General features: G+C 34.7%; 1 protein-coding gene across 1 annotated transcript in view; it reads left to right on the top strand.

Annotated features, from left to right (window-relative positions):
• Positions 1-26,980, top strand: part of LOC129939238 (limbic system-associated membrane protein-like) — a 220,010-nt gene that overhangs the window by 21,683 nt on the left and 171,347 nt on the right. The window contains exons 2-3 of the mRNA XM_056047182.1: positions 13,726-14,076; positions 14,511-14,780. Of these exons, the coding sequence (XP_055903157.1) occupies positions 13,726-14,076; positions 14,511-14,780 (621 nt within the window). The remainder of the gene's footprint in view (positions 1-13,725; positions 14,077-14,510; positions 14,781-26,980) is intronic.

Below are 26,980 nucleotides of genomic sequence, written 5' to 3'. Positions count from 1 at the left end.
GCCCCATAGAAACTTACTCAGACGCCTTAAGACGGTGTCGTAATATAATGAAAAAAAAAATGAATAAGACCAACTTTCAAATTTAAGGCAAATTTTCCGCAGTTGGTCATACTCCACTTTGACAAAGTAAAATAAGTCTAAATTATTTTGTGAAATAAGACCAATTTATTTTTATATAAAGATTTGCAACTCCTCTCCTTGGGCATACTATAGGATTTTGGGTAGTTGCGATGTTGAGTGTATTCGAACCATATTGTTGAAAGTGCAATAAAACCAATGCTTGAATTATATATATTTAACTGAAATATGGCCAACTGTTGAAAATTGGCTTTATTACACTTTACAACAGCGAAGTAAGGCCAATTCTTGAATATTGGTCCCAGTTTAAGAAAACAAACAGCTACAAGAACCGTTTGGCAATATGAAAAAGACAACTCGGAAGGTCTCAATTTATTTTTCAGGAACTTTCACTGGTCACTATGCTTCCTCGATAGTGACGTAGATCTTTGCGCAGATATGGTTACAAATTCAATTCTTTGTGGAATGTCAACAGAGAATTCATGGTTTAATTTAAGCTGTAAAAAGGTTTATGTTGTTATAAAGCCAACCCGACTACTACAGTGTCTCAAAGGAAGTAAAAATGTATGGTCATTTGTAAAAATCGTACGACACACCGCGTCATCCTTGGTTACAAGTTCCAACGCTCGTCCACAATGACACTCCCCATGTAAGCTCGATTGATAAAACCAATTTTCTGGCAGTACAGTTTGTTGTTAATTCGACGCTACTGGAAAGTGTCATGAGATCTTCTGTTCTTGAGAGCTTAAATTATGTTTTGGGACGAATCTTTTTTCACACTAGTGCAGTTGCAAGAGTACTGAAAGACCTTGACATACACAAATCCGCTGGCCCGGATAGTATCTCCCCAATTGTTCTCAATAAATGTTTTTCAACGCTGGCAAAACCACTGCGTAAGGTTTTCCATCTCTTTCCATCTCGTTCTCTTTCCTAGTGGATGAAAAATAGCATTTGCCCAGCCTGTCCCTAAAAAAGGCAAATTGTCCTCTCCCTCTAACTATCGGCCAAAAGCACTCATGTCCCTTCTTTCCATTTCCTCCTATTTCTTATATTCATAATTGATCTTATGTCAATCTTCTTCTAATCCATTGAACTGTTTCGCCGAAAACAGTACCTTCAGCTTGTCATACTCGTTTCTAGATTCACATCCTTGTCCTTCGGATGTGGAACTTAAACTACAGCGTATGATAAGCTCATTAAATTCTGATGTTTACAGCATTAGCGAATGGGGAATCAAAAACCGTGTAGAATTTAATGCTTCGAAAGCTCAATGCTGTCTACTGTCGTTAAAGCGTAAGGCACCCCCGATGCCACTATCAGTACTCGGTATGTGTATCACAGATCACCCTTTATGGAATGATTATATATTTCATATTGACCAAAATGCTGCCAGGTGCTTAGGATTTCTCAGGCGGTGCAAGAATTTTGTCTGCCCTTCTGATCCGGCTGTTATTTAGAAAGCCTTCATCAGTTAAAAGCTTGTATTTAATTCGCATATCTAGGCAGGTGACCCTGAATCAAGTTTAAATCTCTTGGATAGAATACAAAATAAGGGCTTAAAAAATGATAGGCCACAGAACTATAATCGAAACATTTACATCGTTAGAATACCGACGCAATGTTTCATGCTTTTCGTGGGTTTATCGATATTTTTACAAACAATGTTCTCTCGAATTAGCCAGTTGCATTCCACCCCTTTAACAATTCAGCCGTAATACTCGCACTTCTAGGAAAACCCATCAGTTTACCTTTGAGCTCAATTCCCGGCGCGCATACTGTCAAGTATAGAGATTCTTTCTTAAATCGCACATCGAGACTGTGGAATGCTTTGGCCAACTCTGTTTTTCCCTCCCATTTCGATGTTCAGAACTTTAAGACCAATGTGCACCAGTATCTCCTCTTAAATCCTTCCCTATTTTCTTAATGCTCGCACTGTGTTTAGATATAAAAACATATAAATCATACTAATAACCTCTTGAGCCTGAAAATTATATAACAAATTGTCTTTCCGATAATAACCTGTAAAATTTCTAAGCAAACGCATTTGTTTTATACATGAAAGTATCCGCCAAAAATATAATACTTCTCGTCACAAAAGATGATTTTCCACCCATAATCTTGATCTAACTCCAACTACTTTCAGCGCACCTTGAAATTTATGAGTCAATTTGGCCTTGTAAGCAAATCATTTCAAATCTATCCCAAAAAGTGCTAAAAATATTGCGTACTTGAAATCGATGAGATGTTTATGCGTTCAGGGCTTGATTTTCCATTTTTTCTTTTTTTTTCAAAAACGCAATGTTGTTTTTTTTTGAAAATAGACCTGTTTAGAAGACGGATTCATAACGAAATCAAAAAAATACCGATTTAAGTTTTTCTGCCAAGAACCGTTTTTGCTATTCCTGGTTTAGCTATTCCTTAAGATTTATGCACGACAAGTTAAATCTAATAACTTGTGAAGAGGGCACATTTCGATAACGAGATTCGATAATTTACAAGCGTTGTTCTTTAATTTCAAAAAGTATTATCTCAAAAAACTGACGTGATAGAGTGATTTGAATATTAAGGAACATGACCGTATTGTCGACAAATATTATTTGACAAAACCATATATATAGGTCATATAGTTATTTGCTGATGTAGTTTCTAGAATTAATTTGTCTATTCGCTTTATCCTTAATCTTGCTCCTTATAATCCTTATAAGAATTTTAAAATATACAAAGCACGCTAAGAAAAAAACATCGCAATACATAATTTAACCTAATTGATTAACGACTTTTAAAATAGACTCCTCATCCCATTCTCTCATTTAATGCCTAAAATTTGTTCCTTTCTTTTATGTACCCCACCCCGCAATCTGATTTATACTAATATCAATTGGATTCAAAACAAAATCTCTAAATCCTTAATTTCTAGCTTCCTTTTTCTTCTTCAGTCTTCTTTCTGCCACTGATGCGATGGTTGCATGTAATCCCTCAATTCCCATTTTGCAAATGAATTCTCTTAAAATACAAAAATAGAAGACAACAACAAAATAGAAAGAAGAAAATAAATACATCCCCACGCGTAGATAAAAACAAAAACGAAAACAAATTCAAAAACTAACGTTTAAATGGCCTGCAGCACACCATCATCATGATATAGAAAAACAAATTAACAACCACTAAGCTTTCCGCATCTTCTACTTCGTCTTCTTCTCCTTAGTAGTCGTCGTCTTTTATTTTTCTAAGAAATTCATCAACATCCTTTTGAGCCATTTAACCTTTGCCATACCAATCTAATACCTACAAACACTACCACCATCATTTCCACCACCACCAATACCGCCATGAAGATCATCCCTTAATGATTATTTAGAATCATTAAGTTGAATTGAAGTCGAGTCAAGTTGATTTGAGTTGAGTCGAGGCAGATGTCTATGTCGAAGTCGCAGTCAAAGTTAAAGTTAAAGCCTATGTGCGTTTGTCAATATCGCCTTAACGAATTTGGCAAAGCATATATCCCACTTTTATATTCTATTTGTTTTTCGGCAGAGGATAAAATAATAGTAATAAAAAGGCCGGGAAGACAGTTAAGGCAAAGTCATTTAGCACTATTCCGAAGATAAGTTCCTTTTTTCCCATCCTACTTCCCGTCTTCCCACCTCACACTCTCTCGCTCACTCGTAAATCCTATATATTATACATGCTACACCTCCGTAGACGAAGAAGAAGCAGAAGAATGTATGTATAAGGTCTCTTAAGCTCTGTGTGCTTCCTTAACTTTCATTAAGGCCAAATGAAATAAACATTACAGCTTTTTGCGTCTTTTTGTGTGTACCGCCATCACCATCACCATCCCCATTACCCTCACCACCATAATATTATGTCAAACGCAAACGTATGCATAGCATACGAAGTCGCTCGTACAACCTACATACTCAACTCGTATATCCTTGCCAAAAGGACTCGCGTTAACATACTGAAGCGACACTAAATAAAATAAAACGAACCGAACCAACAGCAAAAAAAAATCAATCGACTTCGAGTTCGAATTGCGGAGTTTGTGAGGCTCCCATCCTATTGTGTCAGTTTGTATCTTATGGCGTTTATTTTATGACAATTGCTGTGATGCCCTAAAGGACATTTCTACAGCAATCAAATTGAGCACAGGATAATAGCTAGTATACTATACGATGACGACAAAAGCTATATAGATACCTTATACCTATACCTAGTACCTTTCTTTCCCTTCCCTTGCTCCAATCCGCAGTCTTCAGCCCTTGAAAAAATAAGAAAATAAAGGACGATTTTCGTTGAGCTAAATGCGATATGGTGCGGCATCAGCTGGCGTAAATTATCAATATCCATGAAAGAGTTAATTCCTTGGAAGAGCTCTTCGGCTCTTTGGCTCTTCGGTTCTTTGGTTCTTTTGCTCTTGGGCTGTTCGCCCTAAACTTTTGGTTGATCCTTTATTATCCTTTTTTTGTCGTTTCGTGTTTTGTTTCATTTTATTTTCTCATTTCAAAAGCTGATGGTCGTCGTGTCGTTGTTACAAATGCGAGTGGTAAAAAAAAGGTTTAACTGTTGATAACGAGGACAAAAAGGAGTCAGATGGGTGCGGGTGCGGGCCCAGGAGTGAGAAAAGAAGCAAAGGTAATGGAAAATGGAGAAATGGGAAATTTGGGGGCCTTACATTACTATCCACTATCAACCTACACTCCTTTTATTTTTATTTTGCAAAAAAGACGACCGACCGACGAGGACGACGACGACGTTGCTTGATATTTTTTTCATGTCCACGACAACCAACGACCAAGACCAAACCGGATGGGCCAAAGCAATTGGAGCCCTGGGTGACAAGGACAAGCAAAGGATTGGCTCACAAACATTGTGTGTGTGTACAAAACCCTTTCGGGCTTTCGGGGACACCCAGGTCCTTATCTAGGCAATAACAAACTTGGACTACCTACCCACTCATGGTGATGGTTTATATGAGGATGAGGCAAAGGCAGAAACCCAGGGCAAGGGAAAAATCCCTGGTGTTAGCGGTGAGGTGTTAATTAATTACATCTCTCGCAGTAAACAGTTTTGTCCCTTTTTTTAATGGTGGATGGGTTCAAGGCGTATGTAGATTTAGTAAAGCGAAAATATATGAAGGTATACACATAGTTGGCATTGGTAACCTTTTGGTTTTTCTTTTTTGTTTTTCATTAGGTTTTTACTTTATTTTTTCTTTGTTGCTTTACGCCAGGACCTCTCATTATATCTATCTCTCTATGTATATCCTTTTTCTTCTTCCACTTCCAAAACCGCATGTTACGTTATGATAATCGGATACTTTGCACACCATTTATATTCCAAGACAATAACAGTTGAGTGGGCATCCCGATCCCATTAGGTGGGTGGAGGAAAATGGAATGAGTCAGCTGATATTCCAGGACATCATAATATTAAAAAGAGTATACAGTTAACATTTTAGGTACACCTTCTAAATACACACAACCTCTGCCTCCACATCACCGCACTCATTTTGTTTATGGGTGTTGGGTGGTAGAGAGTAGGTTGAGGATGGTGGTGTAGCGTGGCGTGGCGTGGCACTAGTGGCAATGTTTGAATTAAAATAAAGGATTTTCATAATATTTGATGTCCTGGTGCTGTGTAATTAATTTAAATCATTTTATGCTTCGGTAATTCTCTGTTGTTTTTTCTTCGTCCTTTTTCCTTCAAAAGAGAAAAGGATAGAAAGCGACAAATAACGTAAAGAGAGAGAGAGAAGGAAGAAGGGAAAATTTGATCCCTATGACAGTTGATGATGATTCATTCTGGGTTTTTTGTTGATCTAGAGCTCTCCCTATTTTCTTTTCATTTTCGTCCTTTTTTTGTTTGTATGTACCTATTTCTGAGTTGTTGTGGTTATCCTTGTTATTTTTTCTGTTTTCCTTTTTTTGTTTAATCAGGAGTTTCTTTTTGTGTCAATTTATTTGTTGCTTTTAGTAATGTTTGTTTCTTATTTTGTTTATTTTTGTGTTGTCCATTTCTATGTTTGGGTTGAGTCTAATTTGTTTTTTAGGTATTTATCCTATTTAAAAAAAAAGAAACAAAAATGGAAGGACAAGGAATGTAGTAGAATATCAACATAATTTGTATTTGATGAATGAAGTGGTTTTGTACATTTGGATTATAAATTCTTTAGGATTCTGAATTCAGTGGTCAACTAAAAAGACAGAAAGAGAGAGAAAGTTTTTTGGGATTATAGTGATGAATTATTATTGTTAAAATGAAAAACGTGTCGAGCTTATGGACCTTATGGACAGAGAGAGAGAGTTTGTTTAAGAATTTATATGTTAGGTTAGGTTTTATTTTTTGTGAAAGCAAAAGGATTTAGTTTTGTTTTGTTTAGGGTGCCGTAATTTAATTTTTTTTAAGGATAATTTTTCAAAGGATCTTAGAGATGTGTTTTATTTATTTTAAGGGAAAAAGGTACAGTTATAATTTTTGTATATATTTAAAATGATATCCAAACATATTTTAATTAGGCTAACCGTAATTCTGTCCAAAAAACACCTCCCAACAAATACAGCGAATTATATTTGTTGTTTATAAACAGTAAATAATATTTCATCAACTTAGGGACTTAAGCTAGTTTTTGCACTTTTTACACAAAAACCTCAAATATTATTGTGTTTAAATTGTTGAAATGAAAATCTACTTGTTCACATTTTTCAAAAATTTCTAAACAAAAGGACGTAAAGTGAAGGAAATTACAAACAGTTGAACGCTTTTTAACAAAACCATACTGGTTATCACAGATAATTGAACTATTGTGAAAAGATTGACAAGTATCACAGATAGTTTGACAGACAACAAGTCGGTAATTCATTATTTCGTTTTTAGGAAAACTTTATTTCACGTTTCGGGCTATTGAACGCTTCTAAACAATTTTGTATATATATTAAGGCTCATGTTTATAGAGAAAAGCCCGTTTCTAATGATGAACCAGAATCGATCATTCAATCATTAATTTATGAGATACCGAACAATTTTTTTGTATTCTAATGACCATACTATTGCTTCGAATCAAGATTTCATACAGTTTTCTGTGATTTTTTTTAATTTTGGAAAAATCTTACAAATTAATCGTTATTAACTGAGCAAAACACTTGCTTTTGATGGTTTACAGCACTTAATTTTTTTAAACCTCAAATTTTTCCACCAATATTAATATTTTCGATCATAAAAGTGTATCACGATTACTCAAAAGAACTTTAAAATATGTAAGTTGCAACTGCAAAATGTTCACCATTTTTGTAATAAAACTTGTTAAAGGAGAATCAGTTTTAAAAACCGAAAATGACAAATCTAACAATTTAATATTGAGGAATTGGTCAAAGCTCGTACATATAGAAATAAGGCGTGCATATGGAAATTTGGGCGAAAGGGGGAAGTCTTCACTATGAAATAATGATAGACGGTGAGAAGCTTATCCGACATATTGACAAAATACGCAGTACAAATTACAAGTAACCAGTCTACGATGGTGAAGTAGTAATCAAAAGACATGGCTTAGCAGAATTACTATCAGACCCAGAACTAACCATGACCTCACCTATCACGGGTACTGCCTCTTGCGAGTAATTGACAAATTCTCCAAGAGTAAGAGTTACAGTTCGGATTCGGCTTAAAACTTAGGTCTCTTTCATCCCTGACAACAGTACTCGCACACATGAATGGTTGGGAGTTGTCAGTCTCTAGACCATAATTCTCAAACGGACTGTTGAGCCACTTAATTTATTTTTATTAAATGAATCCATATCAATATCTGACCATCATGGTGCACTAGACACCATCAGATTCGCGTGAATCTATGTTGCGGCAATCTACAAGAAATAGAAAACCTCCGAATAGATTGCAGGGCACAAGCTTTTCTTAGCGAGGAAAAAGATATTGAGTATTTTCAACCAAGTCTATCAATGCTTTAGATTTATACCATCGACTGCCCAGCGGATTATTATCACCTACCTGTCAATTTCCATGACATGCCTCCTCTTTGTGTTTTGCACATATACACCACAGGTCTCCAACGCACAAAATAGTATTTTTCATAGACCATACCAATCTAAGATTGTTCTAATCCAAGTCCTGTAAAATGTTACCAAATATAGACTCATATTTATATTTCTACTAGCTGACCCCACAAACGTTGTGTTGTCATATAAATAATTTCTAGAGAATATTTTGATAGAAATAAATAGCTTATTGTAAATGTGTAAGGATGCACTGTAAACGGTGACAAAATATTAAAATAACAAATAACCAAACAATTTTTTTGATTTAATAAAATTAAGTCTGTGAAATTATATACATTATTTTAATTACTTCTATACTACAAAAAAAACAATACCAATCCCTTAATGCAACAATGTACAATATTTTTTGTGATCCCGTCTTTCGCGAATACAAACAAATTGGATGGTTTGCCCACTCGAGAGCACGCCACGTATAATTGTCCGTCTGAAAAACATGTCTTCAAATATAATCCGCAGACAGACATCGTTTGGCCTTGAGACTTATTAATAGCCATTGCAAATACAAATCTAATTGAAAATTGAAGGCATTTGAATTGAATAAGCACATCTGTGGGTATAATAGGGATTCGCGGTAGTAATATATGTTCACCTCAGAATTTGTCATTTAGAATTATGGCTTCGATAACATTTTTTATAAATTTTGTAATTACTAATCGCGTGCCTTTGCACAACCGTTGTAAATTATGCGGATCATGTCTGGTTAATCCAATGAGTTCAAAAACCCAATTGGATATTTCACATCTTCGGTAGTATCACAAACTGTATCAATAGATTTGTATGACACCAAACCTCCTGGTAACAGATGTTGTATCTGGATATTTAATTCGTTGACATCCACATTTTTTGCTGCTGAAATTGCCCCTTCAGCCGTCCACTCATGATTTGTATATTGTCTGTGTACATCGGGAAATAGCTAGTCAATGAGAGCATCATGTGAATTATTAAAAAAAAAAAAAAAAATTGGGTGGCGCGACAGTCCGTTGAGAACCAAGACCTAGTGACTTACAACTCTCAACCATTCCTGTGTGCGAGTAATGTTTAGAGTTTATATGCCGACTCCGAACGGCTAATTTTGGGAAAGCACTTTTTCATGACAATAGTTACTCTTGGAGAATTTGTCAATTCCTCGCAAGAGGCAGTACCCGTCAAAAGACTTTAGATGGCATAGGCAGGGATCGAACCCAAGACCTCTAGCATGAAAGTCCAACGCACTAACCATCATGCCACGGGTACCACCATCATGGGAATTATTATCGTGCAGAAATCGACCAGTAATTGCTTCCAGTTTCATCTGTAGTAACTTTTTCGTCGCTTATATTAAACATTTATTTTGAGAATGTTTCAGCGGATGGATATTGAAGCATTTGAACACGCATATTTATTTTTTCAACATTGCACCACAGTACCGTTGATCTCATCAGCATACGTGGAACGTGGAATAACAGGAGGTGTTTGTCTGAAATCACCTGAAAAGAGCGCTGCCAAGTAATCTGTCATTGTTTTTTTATATCTTTCAACGCCCTCTGTTCAACGATTGTTGTTTTTTTGTATTGCACACCGCACACTGGGGCCGGTTGTATGGAGAGCGTGCTCAAAACTCTGTATCTATGGGATTCGTTTCAAAAATGTGTGTTTAGTTAATAAAAAGGAAATACAATTCATTAATAAACCAATATTTTTCTTAATTCATTTAAAAAAAAAGGTATATGTACATATTTTACAAAGTGTAGCTTTACGTAGTAGATAAAGAAAGGTTTAAGTTTTAACGTTCTTCTTCTAATAAATTCACAACTTCAATGTCGAATGATTTTCTATTTACAACAGGTAATGAGCGCATAAGACTCATAAGTGGATCAGATGAGATAAATAAACGATTAAAAATATCAGTAATGTTATCTATTCTGGATGTCTTTCTACTAAAATATTCCCTGTATGCTTTAAAGTCCTTGTTCCTGGCCTCTTGCGCCTCTTCGCTAAGCATACCAATTGGTAACAAAGCGTTATTGATAATTTCAGACCCATGAATAAGGATTTTGTGTACAGTTGGGGTCATTGGCATCCACGGATATAATTCTACATATAATTGACCAGTGTCTTGGCAGTAATTTTTGAACTTTTCAGAGTTGATACTAAAGCCGCTTGATATGGCTTGTAGTATCATATAAAATCGTCTGATAAGCTCCGGATTCACTCCTGTTACTTTTGCAGACGTTTCATAATTTTGAAAAAACTTTCGAGCTACGTTTCCGTCATTGCTATTTCCGAAACCAGGCTTTGGTTTGTCTACAATGAGAGACATTTGGCTCTTGAATTCTGTCTGTATTCTATTTTTATTTTCTTCAACGATTAATTTATTTTTTTTACTGACACGCCAAGAAGCTATTGGTAATTTGTATGCAAGATGCAATATACACTCGAAAGTTCTAATCCATGAGTGTAGTACAGAAATGCCAAATGACAAGTAATCACTTTGTGTCTCTTTTTGACCAACTAGTTCAAGATTATTGAAGTCTTTTGACGTTGCACCACATAAATAGCATCTGAGTGTCGAATTTGTATCAGTTAAGGAATTGCATATTTTTCCATCAACCATGGTAAATATGGGTTTGTGATTTACTTCATATGAATTTCCATTTAAATAAACTATTGAACTTATTAAGTTCCTGATTTCGCCATCAATTTTCTCTTTTTTTTCCTTAACAAGTTCATCTGTTTCTTTTGCGTATTCAAGATTAATGGGCCTGCAAAATCTGGGTGAGGAAGGTCTGGGGTTTTGCCACAAGACAACTGGCATCTCATTCGATTTATTTAACACTAACCGTAAAGGTACTAGGGACGTTAAAAACATATATTTGTCATCAGAAAATTCAGATATAAACTTTTGTTTGTACTGCGTATGGCTGGAACTTCCATCAAACCCCCATTTTGAAATTAAAACAATCTCGTCAGATGGATTTACAGTGCGTACTTCGAAAATATTTTGCTGAGAATTAAGTAACCGATTAGCTGTGTGATCAAGCAGCGACTGAAGAGACACCTCAGCTTTAGTTTCACTAACAGAAACATTATTAGGATAGCATAAAGACTTTTCTGCCTGAATCATTTTATATGATGGAAACAGATCTTTTGCAAAGTTCCTGATGGTGTCGTATTGCTTTCTTGACAGTTGAGCTTCAATAATCATTGAAAGTGCTTCTCGTGGCGACAATTTTTTTATTTTTGAATTAATATTTAAATCAAGGCAATCTTTTGCGTAGGTATGTGACTCTGCAACTTTCTTAATAACTTCTGCTTCTTGACTTTTACCTGAAGCCCTGAAAGACATCTGAGCAGCAAAAGCCAAGACATTTGCAGGAATCTCAGAACGCAAACTAGCCGTTTTTCTACGTTTAGTTTGATCACTGCACTCCTCAAAATCTAACGTACGTCTTCCCATCCCCACCCTAGGAACACATGATTTTTTGAACACACAACTCTGTTCCAACCAACTTTTTTCATTTGCTACAAGTCGTTCATTGTGCTTAGAATACTTTATCCACTTACTACGTAGCTGGGTCTTGAAGTTTCGGAGCTCCGTTTTAATTTTGTTTCTATTTTCAGTAGGACAAGCCGTTATTTCCATAACAAAGTCAACAATGTGATCAAATTTTTTACCGAAATCTTTGTCATTACTATTTATAAATTTGTCCACTAAAACTTTTTTTTTAATTTCAATTTCTAATGAAGAATCTGAAAAAAAAAAGATTTTTTTCAACCTCCACATCTTCGTTTCTTATAGAATTAATTAAAAAACTTCCAATTGCAACAGAGGCTTTTACTTCTATCTTTTATTTCTACTAAAAGAACATCTATATGATAAGTCTACATACTCAGTTTCAAAAGCCTCTATTGCAAATTAGAAAAAAAAATGTTTTAAACATTTTATATGGATATTTTCATTTTTTATTTTTTTTCCGCGAGTTTTATTATTTATGTTAATATTAATGCTTTTTACTTATATACTGACCTTGATTAATCGATGACATTTTTTTCTTTTTTTTAAAACCACTGAAATTTGTTTTTTTTTTACTTTTAATTGACCGATTAGAGCACAAAAGATTTTTTTATTTACCAAAACACAACTTAACCGCTTGTTTTCTAGCACCCTACTCCCTCGCCGACCTTCAAAGTTTTACAGATTAATAGAAAATTATGCTAACTGTGCAACAAAAAAAAAAAATTGCAGAATACCGTTATTCTCAATTTTGCATTTTGAGCACGCTCTTCATACAAATGGCCCCAGTGTGCACCGTTTCTAGGTTATTTTGAATATTTAGCGGCAGTTTAAATACTGAAGGAGCTGTTCTGCTTCCTTCCAATAAAGTTTCCGTAATGCCAGAAGATGCAACTGTCAATCTGATACCAATTGCAATGTTTTTCCACTTCAACCTGGTGCTTTCAAAAAAAGGAATCCACCTCGTCCTACCGAAACTGAGAGCATGATGTGGTCATTAATGGTTCTTTGTTCTTCATTCATTAGTGGGACATTGCGAGCAACAATCACTGGCATTTAGACAGTATTGTATTGTACTTCACGTTTCAATTCAGTGTCTATTAAATCAGATGCATGAAAAATGACTAAGTGGTAAGTTGGCAACGATAATGCAAAGATCCTCGATAGCAATCAATACTTCATTGTACATAACCCCACTGAATACTATTGTAAGATCGTTGCACCGTGTATGATGGGAATGCAATTGAACCATAGTACTTAGGAATATAAAAAAGAGATAAAAACCTATTCTCAGACCTACCGAATTTATATGCAAAATTTCATTGGAATTGGTTAAGCGGTTTCGGAGGAGTGTGGCAACTAACACTGTGACAGGAGAATTTTGTATATGAGATTTACATTATTACAAATTTATCAAAATATTGAATCAAGTACATTTTTTGTTAACTTTTTACAAGATGTACACATATGATGAAAATTATTTTTGTTCGCTGATTGTTGCCAATTATTTATCGATTTGGACAAATAAATACTTCAATCTTAATTTCTATTTTTACGTTTTATATTAAATATACTTCTTAATAAAAATTCACACTGTACATGGTCGAAAAATGTATCTGTTATTAGAATTACGTAAAAAATTTACAATACATTCCAATTGGTGAAGCATTAAAACAATTCAGGAACGTTCACTTGAACTTATAAATTAGATACAAAATATTTAAACTAGATTTAAAATATCCCCCTAAGCACAATGTCAAATCTACGAGTTTAAAAGGGACTCTTTGAAGAAAAAAAAATCACAACAAAAACTGCACCAACACATTCAGATATGTCGTGCCTCCAACATCCTTGAACTCAATAATGAAACAAAAATATCCTCCCATCCAATTTACAAAACAAATCTCTTTTTAAACGAACAAAATAAAAAAAAAATACAAAACACTGAACTCGTAGAAGAGCGAATCAATATTCAAATCTATTTGATCATCTCTTCGTTAACATGTCTACAATCTCGTTTTATTTTATGTGTTTTTATTCTGGATTTTATTTTATCTTTTTTCTTTATTCCATTTTATATTTCAGCACACAATCAACCTGTGGGATCATTCCATTTACCATCGTCGTCGGACAATGACAATCCAACAATAGCACCGAAATTCCTCTCCCGAGGCCATCTTTACAAAGTGATTGTTGGTGAGACCATCGAACTGCCATGTAAAGTTCAAAATCTCGGCTCCTTCGTTTTACTATGGCGAAAAGGATCGTCTGTCCTTACTGCAGGACATTTGAAAATCTCTCGGGACTCTAGATTTAAAATTGTCGGAGACTATAATCTACAGATAAATGGTGTAAAGACTCAAGATGCCGGCGATTATATTTGCCAATTGGGAGACCAAGAGAATCGTGACCAAGTCCATACAGTTGAGATTTTAGGTAAGCAGAGAAAGAGAGTTATATAAGTTTAAGGATTGATATAGGAATATGAAAATTATCCTTGAATGAATATATTTTATGTTTCTTTTTTTATATGTTTTATATTATATTTTACGTTAAGTAAGCCCTTCCGGAGATTGTTTATGGATATATTTTAAAATCCCTTATTCCAAAAGAAAAAATCGAAAAGCCCTAAGCCCCTGGCTGTCTTTCCCTCTGATGAATTGAAAAATTGTTTAAATATTTTCTTGTATTAAAATTTTCATTTCCGGTGGATTACCCTCGATTGTGAACGATGTGAAACGAACCGAAACAACAACCAAAAATAAAAAACCGAACTCACAAAAACCGAACTTTCTAAAAATGAATAAAAAAAACCACCTCCATCTTCCTATGCTGATGCTACTATCATCGAATACCACCTCCATCTACAGTACCGCCCACCTTAAGAGCCCTGCCACACAATGGACAAGTGACAGCACGTAAGGGCAGTACGGTAACATTGGAATGCAAAGCATCTGGGAATCCGGTGCCAACGATTTTCTGGTTTAAAAAGGACGTCTTCTCCGGGCCAACACATCTCTCGGATAGTTCAACACTAATCTTGGAGAATGTCGACCGACATCATGCCGGCATATATCAGTGCTCAGCAGATAACGGTGTCAAGGAAAGGGTCTCCATGGACATCCAGCTGACCATATTGTGTAAGTGAAACTATTTTCCAATTTGTTAAATTTTGTTGTAGTTTTAAGCGGAAAAGGAGAAGGAGTTAAGGTGAAGACTACCCTCTCACTCAGTTGGTGATATGAACGACCGACGTATGTTTGTAGCTTTTAGGAATGTTCGATAGTCAAATGTATTTTTGAATGGGGTTTCGAAACGAACTCAAGAGTGTCTCTTGTTTCATTTCTTTGTTTTTCTTCTGTTTTGGCTATCCCACAATTTCAATCTGAAATCGTATTGAAAATGTACTAAGTTCGGTCCCCCTCCTTACCTAGGTCGGTTTTTCGGTACGGTGGTATAGAAATGTACCAACGGTAAGGGTAAGTCTGAAGGTACGAATGTGTATGTTTGGGTCTTTGAATTATTTTTGAGGTTTTTGGGAAGAATTCAAGCTCGAAATGGATGACTATTTTGTAAATCGATTAGAAAAGGTGGGCACCTTAAGTTTTTGTTTTATATTCTTTAACCACAGATATGCTAGACTTCCATGGTTACGTGTTTTATGTTCATTTGTATGAATAGTTCTGTATAAGCAAAAGTTGGGTTTTGAATTCGTCTAACATTTTTCGTAACCATTCTGCTCGTGGTTGCACATTTAGTAATTTTTGAAATTGGTCATCCTTTTATTTTGTGTTTTTTAAGGAAAGCTAACACACTAATTACTGTATTTCAATTTATCATCTTTGTCGGTAATTATAAGCCCGTCAAATGTTCATTGAAGCTTTAATTTTAAACAGAACCTTAAATACTTGCTGATTACTAAATTTTAAAAGTTTTTTGGTGAAAGTTTGTCGGGTAAAATTAATTAAATATATTCTGCTATAACCTTTTAATGAGGCTCAAAATTTAGATTGAGTTTTTTCTTCTTCAAAGCTTAACACTAAAACGTTTGAAATAGTTTTAATTGTAACATTTCTTTTAAAATGCAAGCAAATTACGAAAACTAAAATCGTTTTGAAAGTACATATTGTGGTTTTATTTCTACATTTCCATTAATCATGTAACACAAACTTTTCGAAGTTAAATTTGTATCTTGGCGAAAGTCCATTCCGAAATTCCAATTTTATAAGCCCTTGTCGATGGTCTTAAGTTATAAACTAATTCTTTAGAGATTGGATCATTTCCGGATTTGTTAGCTTAGGTTGGGTTGATGAACTTACAATTGATGACAGTATATCCACACTTAGATCAATGTTGTGTAGATCCCTTTTTTGTGTCTTTTTTGACATATCTTCAGTCCTAAACAATTTCCCATACAAAAATAATTTTAAAGTATTCAAATCACAGCTCCGAGATCGGCAAATTAAATTGCTAAGATGGTTTGAAAACGTTATGCTTTTTGTCACTTCACAACACTTTTTACTGCATAAACCAAAACATGCTTTGTATCTGATTTTCGAGGAAACATTTTCCAAAGCCATCACACCACAATTTGCACCAAAACTGTCAATCTGTCCAATTTCAAGCTGCTCTTAGGCCTTAACTGCGAAGCGATAACGAAGAGTGTAAAGTCATGCACTTTCAATTGCTGAATAATTTGGAATTTGAAAGTGAAGAAGTTGAGATTTTTGTTCAGAATTCTTCTAAGACTAGTGCACGAAATGTTGAGCTATTGAGATCGTGGTGCACTATCATAGTCATCATCGAAGCGGGGACCATGATTTTTTTATACTACCATATAGACGAACCCGTGGCATGAGGGTTAGTGCGATGGACTGTCATGAGAGAGGTCTGCTCATGCCACCTAACTTCTTTCGCGGGTACTGCCTATTGCGAGGAATTGACAAATCCGCCAAGAGCAATTTTTGTCATGAAAAGTGCTTTCTCAAATTTGTAGGTCCCTTCCATACCTGACAAACAGTACTCTCAACCAGGAATGGTTGAGAGTTGTCAGTCACTAGGCCCTATTTCTCAAACGGACTGTTGCGCCACACAATTTAATTTTTTTATATAGACAAACTTAGCCACAAAAGGTCCTCCGTTTAGCACTTTCAAAAAAGATTTTATAAAATTTCATAAAAATGAACAATTAATAATCTTAAAAGTGAGAGACTAAAAATGTATCCCTGAGGGACACTGGCTTTCAACAACCTTGATAAACTAACTTACTTACTTAATTAAGGTGGCACTACAGTCTTGTAGCGGGGAGCATGCATTTTGTACACTACCATATAAATTAGACAAACTTTTTGCACAAACTTACCCACAGAAGGTCCTCTGTGTAGCACCCTCGAAAAAGATTCTATAACATTTAAAATTTCATAAAAATGATCAATCAATAATCTTTAAAGTGAAGGACTGAAAATGTATCCCTGAAGGACACAAGCACTGGTTTTTAACAATTTTGATAAACCAACTTACTTACTTAATTAAGATGGAGCTACAGTCTTGTGTGAACTATGGCCTCACCCAACAAACTTCGTCCCTAGCTAGATGTCGCCACTCCAAGTTCGATGAGGTTACTTTCCACTTGTGCGCGCCATCTGATCCACGGTCTTCCTCTGCTAGGCTGTCCTCGACGACAGATTCGACGACAAGAGCAAGAGCATTATTTTTCATGTGCTCTACGTGACTCAGCCATACCAGCTGACTTGTTTTTTCATCTTCTCCACCACGTGATTGTAGATCTCGCGAAGAACTTTTCTCTCGAAACGACCCAAGATATTTTCATCCGGAAGGGAAGACGATGAAGGTCCTATGTAGCGACACTTTTGTTGCCGCAAGAGGGCCCAAAGAAACAGCGGTTAGCAAGAGTAATTCTTCGTTTAATATTAACGCTGAGGTTTTTTCTCTGTATTCACAAGTGAGCCTAGGTTAGGTAGACAAAGACCTTAACTACCTCAAAGTTACGTCTGTCGATTGTTAAGTTCTGACCGAGACGTGAAAGGATTTTAGTTTCTTTCTTGATGGCAACAAATACTTTGTTTTGCCCTCATTAACCGTGAACCCTTTTTAGTCAGTAATTGGAGAGACTTTTGGAAGAAGTCATATCGTTTAATTGTAAGTCTATAAGTTGTAACAGTCAATATGGTTTTGTTTAAAATAAGTCAACAGTTACTAACCTCTTTTATTTCAGTTCTTTTTGTTAAGATTCGTTTAAAAACGAAAACAAGTTCACTGTGCCTTCACAGACTTCAGTAAGGCCTTTGATAAATTGTGCCATAAAACATTAACTTAAATCCCAAGGCTTTAACGATAAATTTGTTCGTTGGGTTTCGTCATACTTATATAATAGATCATACAGTGTAGTTTTTAGGAATGAGCAGTCATCATATTTGTATACCAACTCTGGCGTACCACAAGGTAGCCACATAGGACCTTTACTGTTTACTTTGTTCGTTACCTTCTATTATTAAACACTCATCTGTTTTAATTTACGCTGATGACATTAAAATTTTCAAACGTATCGACTCACTTGACGACTGTTTACTCCTACAAGATGATCTAAATAGTTTTTGTGAATGGTGTTTTAAAAATAAGCTTTTACTAAACATAGACAAATGTAAATCATTGCGTTTTACACGCAATTAGATTCTTATTTGACTAAACTCTCTTGACTCAAAATTAACTCGGATTTATAAAACGGTTTTCACATTATTTTCGCGACCAATATATTCTTAAACTTCTTGATATATCATTTGTAAGACCAGTTTTGGAATATGGCTGCATAATGTGAGCTCCCTTTTATTCAGTCCATATAAACAAAATAGAAGGAGTACAAATAAGATTCATGCGCTTCTGCCTCCGTTTCTTCCCATGATCCAATAGGCTCGAACTTCCACCGTACAATCATATGCTCACGCTCATAAATCTTTCATCGCTTTCTAAACACAGAGAGTACATTGATCAATGGGTCAGTCATATCACCATCAATTTTGGAACAATTAAACTATATTTATAGCCGTTCAATTATAAGAAGACAGGTTCCTTTACGTCCTACATCAAGCAGATTTAATTATGGTAAAAACAGTCTCCTCAACCAATTGATTTAAGTTTACAAGTATTACTTGTTGGTATATTCCGTAAGCAATGATTTTAAAAGTAAAACATTTAAAGTAAATTTTGTCAATACTTCAGTTTAGCTTTTTTTTTGCAAATTGCTTAAAGCATTGTAAATCTATAAATCCTAATAAAAATGTAATATTAGTCCAAAATTCTTACGTTAGTTTGTTTAACGAATTCAATAAATAAATAAGCGTTGACGTGGGAGCTCTGTCCTATTCTTTCAATAACGATGTTAAAGAAATCGCATGACAGCCATGCCTAAAACATCGAAAAGTTGTTTCCAACATTTATGGAACAGTGCGAGTTCTCCATGGTTATCCTGCACAAATGGACGAGTTTGGCAGGGATAATCAAAACTAAACATGGCTCTTTACATCTCGTCCCTGCAGATGCTGTCATATTCAGCCTTGAAATCGCTGAAAAATGGTGGGTCTCGATTTGATGTTCTTGGGTTTTTTCCAGGATGTACGTTGATGTAAATATTTGTTTTACTGTAAACTTTCTTGGTCTTAAACCACACTTATAAGGACCTATCCGGTTGTTAACGATGGACTTTAGATGTCCACATATTACGACAGAGAAGCTTTGTAAGCAATGTTAAGTAGACTAATGCATTCATTTCTTTTGATTAACCAAACTCGTCCTACGTTCCAATATTTCATATCCTAAAAAGATGGGATCTGCTTTTGTCTACAATTAATATTTTCCTTAAAGTTTTTAGCAAAAATAATAATTTCTTACACGTCAATATTTTTTCGTTCTTTAACTTATTGCTATTAAAAATAGAAAAATGGGTATTAATATAGAGAATTCAACAAAAAAATTTCCTGGTATTCAATGGATTCAAAGCTTGTGTCCTTAAATCAGCCAAAATTGACACATCACTCAAAGCTTCACAAGTAACTTACAAATTTTAAAATTTTTCGAGTTAGAATTTTGTACACGAAACAAATTTTGAAAAGCCTTTAATAATTCAATTAAATTATCTAAACCTATAATCAAGAAAAGTTTTTTAAAAACTAGTTTAAAGGCAGAACTAGATTTAAAACTGCTTTGATTTTTAAATTTTTCATAAATTTGAAATAGATGTTAATCAAATCAAAATAGTGCTTAAATAATAATAACTTATTTAAATAAAGTTTCTGGAAAACTTAAAAGTTGAATCTATTTTGAAACTAGTTTCCAAAAAACCCAATTTATAAACTTAAGAGTTCATGGTAAAAATGGGGGGTTCAAAAACTACAATAAAAATGCCAAATTAAGTTATGTAGGTCGGATATTTTGCTCTTTCTAATGAAGTATGACATGAGGTATTCGGTTTTTCAATTAACTAAGATTGACTTGGTTCACTGAAAATTCGTAGAAATAAATACAATTTGAAAAACATATTTAAAATAAGTTAGTTCTTCTCTTACATTTGTGAGTTTTACTGTTCTGAAGTCGGTTTGGTTGAAACTTTTGCACAATTTAGTGTTCTTGTGAATTTTTCTTAAAATTTAAAACTGAATTAAGGACTTGAAAAAACAATTTATTTAATGTTTTTCTAAGGAATGTATTTATGTGCATTTTTCAGATCTCTTATACTATTTTAGTGTCTTCCTTTCAATTTGCATTTAAATTTAAAAAGAAAAAAAATACTAATACAACATTCTTGTAGAATATGTAAAATGTAAGGATGGTTTTCCCCTCAATAAAAATTTTAAAAAATCTATAAGAGCACACAAAACAAGAAACAAAAAAAGTAATCAAATCCATTTCAAATCAATCTTTCAAATAAAATATAATAGCAATTCACATATTTCCCCCTCAATAGATGTCATCCGCATGATTCCTGTTCACTACGGTCTCATTACATCAAAACATCACCCGCTATAAGGACTCAACTCTCTTTCTCTGATGATGAAAAGAGTTTCCCTTCATATAAATATTTTCGCAAAATCGTATGAATGAAAATCTATACCAAATAAAAAAAGAAAATACAAATTCTAATCGAAATACAACCTTCACAACATTTGAACATAATCATGACACCAGCTGACATGTCAAAAAGCCCCTAGTAAACAAATTTCTTCAACAACAACAACAACAACTAAAAAATATACAAATTTTTCCCTTCATCCCAAGGACAGGCATCAAGCTAAAGTAAAAAAAAATAAAAATAAATACTGTAAGGAAATACTCAACAAAACAAATTGCAATCTCAGCTGTATGTATGATATACAGTTAACATCAGTAACTCCTGTGCAAGGATATGTATGTAGAATTAACGACACAAATGACACAAAAAAGGATACGAATCAGGTTTTAGTATATTCATATTCAGAGACATCAGGACGAGAATACAAAATAAAAATAACGATACAAAAATAATCATAATTTAAATGTTTTTCTCTCGCCCTGCCTTGCCTTGCTTGTGCATGTGCCAAAGTCATATCAGGATTCAGGACCCTCTGGAACGACACAAAACGTAGTAAGATTATGACAATACAAGATTTTTAATAATACAAAAATAAAACAGGACACAAACTTCTCCCAAGAGAAGAGCAAGAGACAAACAGACATACAGACACACAGACAGACAGAAAGATAGAAACAAAAACAACAACGAAACGTCAAAAAAAAAGTTAAAAAAAATAAGTGAGAAAGAGACGTGAGAGACCCGCTTGCAATAGTAAACACGATATCCTTTATGACACAGAATCTCGTAAAAAAAAGCAATATCATCATCATTCTCATCATCACCAGAGCGCCCAGCATAATAATGGTGCAACAATAAAATAGACAAGACCGCCCGACACACCGCCTGCCTTCCCAGCCATACCTACGACAACGTAGAAGATAGCAAGGACGACGAATCCTTGAATTAATACAAAACGAGACGAGGAAGCAAAATGAGAATGGGGATAGGTACGGTTCCGTTCCGTTTTGATGAGAACCATATAACAATACACACGGAGAGCAGATTCAAACTGATGAAATCAGCAATTTTCCTTCTATCGCACTTATCCTGAAAGATATTCGTCCCGAAGACCGACGACGACCGATTTATAGGGGAACCCTTTTATTTTCTATCAAATGAGAAGGAGAATAAAGCATCCCTCCCCTCTTTCCCCTGAAATAAATATATATCCTTGCACTTCGACAAAGTTCAGATGCTGACAAAAAACGATAAAAAAATATTCTATACTATCACCTTGCCCTCCCTTTCCCCCCTTGAACTCACCCCCACTCTCTTACTGTCTCGAAATCCTTGTGTTGGGCAAATATTGAAAGGAAATTTCTTCAACTGGAACAAACATCTTTAGAAATAGAAGGATACACACAACCCTTTAATATATTTACACCCAACAACACCTCTATTGGTATCATGATATATGTACAGTTGTAGACATAACATTCGTCCACTGAAATCAAAGTTATATTATTGTTTTTAATTAAATATCAAGTACTTAACTCAAGTCCGACTTTCAAAAAGAACTTCACCTCGTTACGTTTTTATGATGTTTGTTTTTTTTTAATTCAATAATCATCGTATAATATTTATGACAGTTTTCAAAATCTACAGTTTTCATCTCTTCAATACTCAAATTTCTTATTAGTAATACTTTATTAAATGTTTTAGAAACATTTAATAAGTTCTTCGATTTAACTTCTTTCACATAATATATACCTTAAAGAAGCGGTGAACCGTTTATGCTAGATCTAAATTTGTTTTGAAAAAAAACCCGAAGTGACTTGTAAGTCATTTTTGTTTTGGTAGCTAATACGTCCGTCGTCCAATTAAGTTTTTGAAATTGAAAACATCTTAAAAACAATATTGAAAACGGTTATTTTTAAGATTCGAGCAGATCGAATTTAAAATCAGAATTAAAACTGAACTTCTATTTAAACGTATTTTCAAAATCATAAAGGAATTCAATTCAAAGTCTCTTTAAACCACATATGAAGTTAAATATAAAGACAAAGATTGATTCAAACTCTTTTTCAAATACAAAGATATGTTTTTTACAAAATCATAGTACCTACAGTTTATACAATTATAAAGAACTATGTTTTGATTTATGTTATTACTAAAAACAATGTTTTTGGTTCTTTTTAACATTTTTAAAGAGACTTATTTAAACAAAATTCTTTTTTAAAAAACTTATAAGGCAAGATTCGAATTCAGGACAATTTAATACCTTACAAAAGTTTTGTTTTGTTTGTGAGACATTAAAAAAACCTTAATTTTTCCGACCCAGCTAAGAAAGACATCTTAAAGATTAAAGCTTTAAGATTAAAGATAAACTTTTTTATAAAAGTTGTGATCGAGAGAGAGTTTAAAAGGAGGTGCCGGTGAACATTGGTTTTGAATTTCGGCGAGGGTATACTTATGGGCATTTCTGAAGACGAGTTGTATAGTTGAATTGGAGCTTGTTATCAGACGACAGTTTTGCTAGTTTCGTCTCGGTCTCATAAAAACGAACATTTTTAGTTTTGTCTCGATATCGGGCTCGGTCTTGTATAACTGAGTCTCGATGACTCAGTTTTGGGCTAGATTTTTTCGCTTCAATTGTTTCACCGGCAAATTTCAGTAAAATATATTCCACAGTTTCATCTCGATCTCGTCTTTAAAGCTTCAAGAGTAGTATTGTCTCGGTTCTAAGAGTTGCCTTAACTTGAATCGTTTGGGTTAGAAATTCAACTGGCTATTTCGCTATTTCCATTAAAACACGAAACATATGCCAGCTGTTTAAACCAGTGTTGCCAAAACGATAATAGCTAAAAAATCACTCTTTACTATTCGTGTACTGTGATGGTTTTTTTTCAAAAATTGAGTTGAGCTCGCCGGAGTAGTCTCGAGAAAGCAAAACAAACTCGGGTTTTGAAGAAACAACAGAAACCGTACCGAAACGAACCAAAAGACCCGTTTGTTTTTCAATTTATTGTATTATTCCAATAAGGTAGCTTGCACTAACAATAATTATCAGATATGTATCATAAGATGTAAAGATTTAAAAGAAACTAAATAATAATGCAGGAACTGATGCAAGAGCCTATCCACAATATGAACAATCAGGTGCCTAGCAACATTTTAGGGAATACGATCACGTGCCTAGCAACACTTTAAGGGAAGTGGGGAATACGTTTTGTTGTTACAACACAGGACGTTACAGAAGCTCAGCAACTTGAGGAGAAAAGGGGTGGTTAGGTTAGGTAATAGTGGCTGTCCAAGATGGAAACGGACACACTTAGGCCAGTTTAATGGCCCATTGTGATACCACATGAATCTTAAGGCTTCCTCCTAAACTCAATGGAACCAGCTTGAGTCCCTTACAAAACGTGAGAAGCTGATTATACCGATATGATTTAGATCGTTTAGATCGGTAAAGAAGAATTCTCCTAGGTAATTCTTGCGTTTTCGAGCTGGAGTAGGGCATGTACAGAGAAGAAGAAGAACCGTTTCTTTCTCTTCCCCGTCCATACAGTTTCTGCAAAAGTCATTTGAGAATACGCTTAGTCCCGTGGCGTGTTTTCCTATTAGACAGTGTCCGGTTATGACATCTATTATCGAGCTAATATGCGATCTGCTTAGAGAGAGCAAGCACCTTGAACGTTTAAAATCCAGTGTTGGCCAGATGTTTTTTAAGACTTGACTTAAAGTTGTTCCACCTGGTGCCTGCCCTCCTCACAGCGTCTTGCATTAGCAGCAGTTTATAAGTAGCGATTGGTATGATAGTACTCGCACAAACGTGGTAGGATGGGCTGCACTGTACCGTTTCTGGCGAGTTCATTTGCGTTACAGTTACCTGGAATGTCTCTATGGCCCGGCACCCAGCAAAGGTGAATATTAAACTGTTGTGCCATCTCCATTAGAGATGATCGACAGTTATGGACTGTTATAGAGTTTGTAGCGACAGAGTCCAGAGATTTTATAACGGCCTAACTATCTGAGAAAATACGGATATCAGATTTGGATACCACTTTTTCCTTAAACCAGGACAAGACTTATTTTATCGCCCAAAGGTCCACCTGTAACACGCAACAATGATGGAAGGCGGAATGAGAGACTTAATTTCAGTCGTTCAGAGTACACACCTCCACCAACCCACTCTTTTCTTTTTGACCCATCTGTGTAAAAATGGATTGACCCATCCTCCAAGAATATCCTATCCTCCCAAAAAGATCTGGGAGGTATACAAATCTGAAAGTTTCTGTTGAATTGCAGTTGGGGATTGGTGTAGTCTGTGTGCTTTGGAATTGATTCTAAATAACTTAGAATAACAGCGACGAAGATCTTAGGCGAATAGCAGAGCTTGCAGCTAAATATTTCAAGAGGTGTGAGGTAGAGCAAGGTGTCCAGTGCCGCAGACGGGGTCGTGCGAAGCGATCCGCTTATACATAGGCAAGCTGAACGTTGGACTTTATTTAGCTTATCCCTGTTTATACGTTAAAATTGGTCTGATTACTCATGTGTATAGCCAATGCGTGATTCGGGGTTGTAAACCACATTTATTACCAATAGCTTTTTTGCAATAAAAGGGGTATATCGTGGGAAACTAATGCTTTGGTAGCACAAAGGTAACTCTTGATCATTATGGCGGATAAGCTTCGGAATTTTCTCTGTATTTTTTACCATTTATCTATATCGGACTTTTCAATACAATTGTGTTAAATTAAACTTAGTATGAAATATTAAATGATAAAATATTTAGTTGGCAATTACGGGGCCTAACTCTTAACATTTTGTGTGCTTAGAAATTAAAGAATAAACTAAAATATTACTGTTGTGAGATAAAATAAATATAACTCTTTTGTTTATAAGACGAGTTTTCTACCAGAACAACATGTGAATTATAAAAACTGAACATCAATTTTGTACTTGGGTTTTGAAATCGTGTACGCTAATGATTCTTTGTTTAAGTTATCTTTGAATTCGAATTTGAATAGGTAAGGCGAAGGGGTAAAGTGTGAGTGGGTTTCCTTTTTGTGTATTCCACGCTGTGTTGGCATTTGTATACGTGTAACGCTTCGTTCCAGTACATATATAAAATATCACGTATTACTTAAAAACTTATAACTTTTTGGGATACCACAAAATTCAGACACAAAACGTTCAGTCAAAAAAGATTGAGACATATTATTGTCTTTAAAATGTTTTCTAAAATATGATTAATAAACAAATTTCATGATACCTTAATCTCAAAAAATACTTTGTTTTAAAAATTCCTAATCTACTTCAAAATGCTGTGAATAGGGTGAAAATAAAAATCGGTCTGATTTTGTAAAAAAAAACAACATTCTGAGATACAGAATTTCCACCAAACAAAAATTTTGGAATACAATATTTTGACCCACGCAAAAATAAGGTAAATATTCCCAAACCATTTCTGCTGACCCGAACCAACATGCTCAACAGTCTAGTTGGTGTATGTAGGGTACGGTACAATCGAATAGCACCAGTTATTATGACGACTCTTTTAGGGGACACGATGTCTTACATCAATATTTTTTTTTTAACAAAGTTTTGGAACTTTAGATAGCATTTGTTTTCTTTTTTCAGTTAAAATAAACTTAGTATAAATAAGAATTCGAATTAAATTAAATTAAAACCAAAACGAAAAAATAATCATTTAAACAGAAATCAAAAATGTTTTTCTTAGTGTTTGTCGAAATTTGTTGACCACAACTGTATGTAGGTATTTAAGACGAGTATAGTATAGTATAGTAGTCAAGACCAACCCGACCAAGCCCAACAAAACCCAACCAAAAACCCGACCATATCAAACGGAGAACGTATAACGTCAAGTTGTCCTTGGTCCTTTGTCTGTTCTGTCTATATCAGGAGCCCCAGAACAGCTCCTTTGCGGAACACATCACATAACATCACATCACATCACACACTCTGCCATTCGAGTTTATCATCATTTCCGCAATATAAATGTCATTCGGGAATTCGAGTGGGTAACACTCGATGAGGTTCGGTTGATGAGGTCAAAAAATCCATCTCGATTTTAGCCCTTCATCATCAGGACACAACATTGATAGCATTAAAAAAGGAAAACCATCTTACCAACCACCCTCTTTTCAACCTCAAGCCCACATCCGAGTGCAGAGCACATACCATAGGTGAGTGTGGAATATGGAATTGAAAGAGTGATGAAAGTCTCAAAGGACTCATCAAAGTGCAGAATCT

Source organism: Eupeodes corollae, chromosome 1 (assembly GCF_945859685.1).
Source record: "Eupeodes corollae chromosome 1, idEupCoro1.1, whole genome shotgun sequence".
Taxonomy (NCBI): Eukaryota; Metazoa; Arthropoda; class Insecta; order Diptera; family Syrphidae; genus Eupeodes; species Eupeodes corollae.
This window is presented reverse-complemented; position numbering and strand designations above follow the sequence as displayed.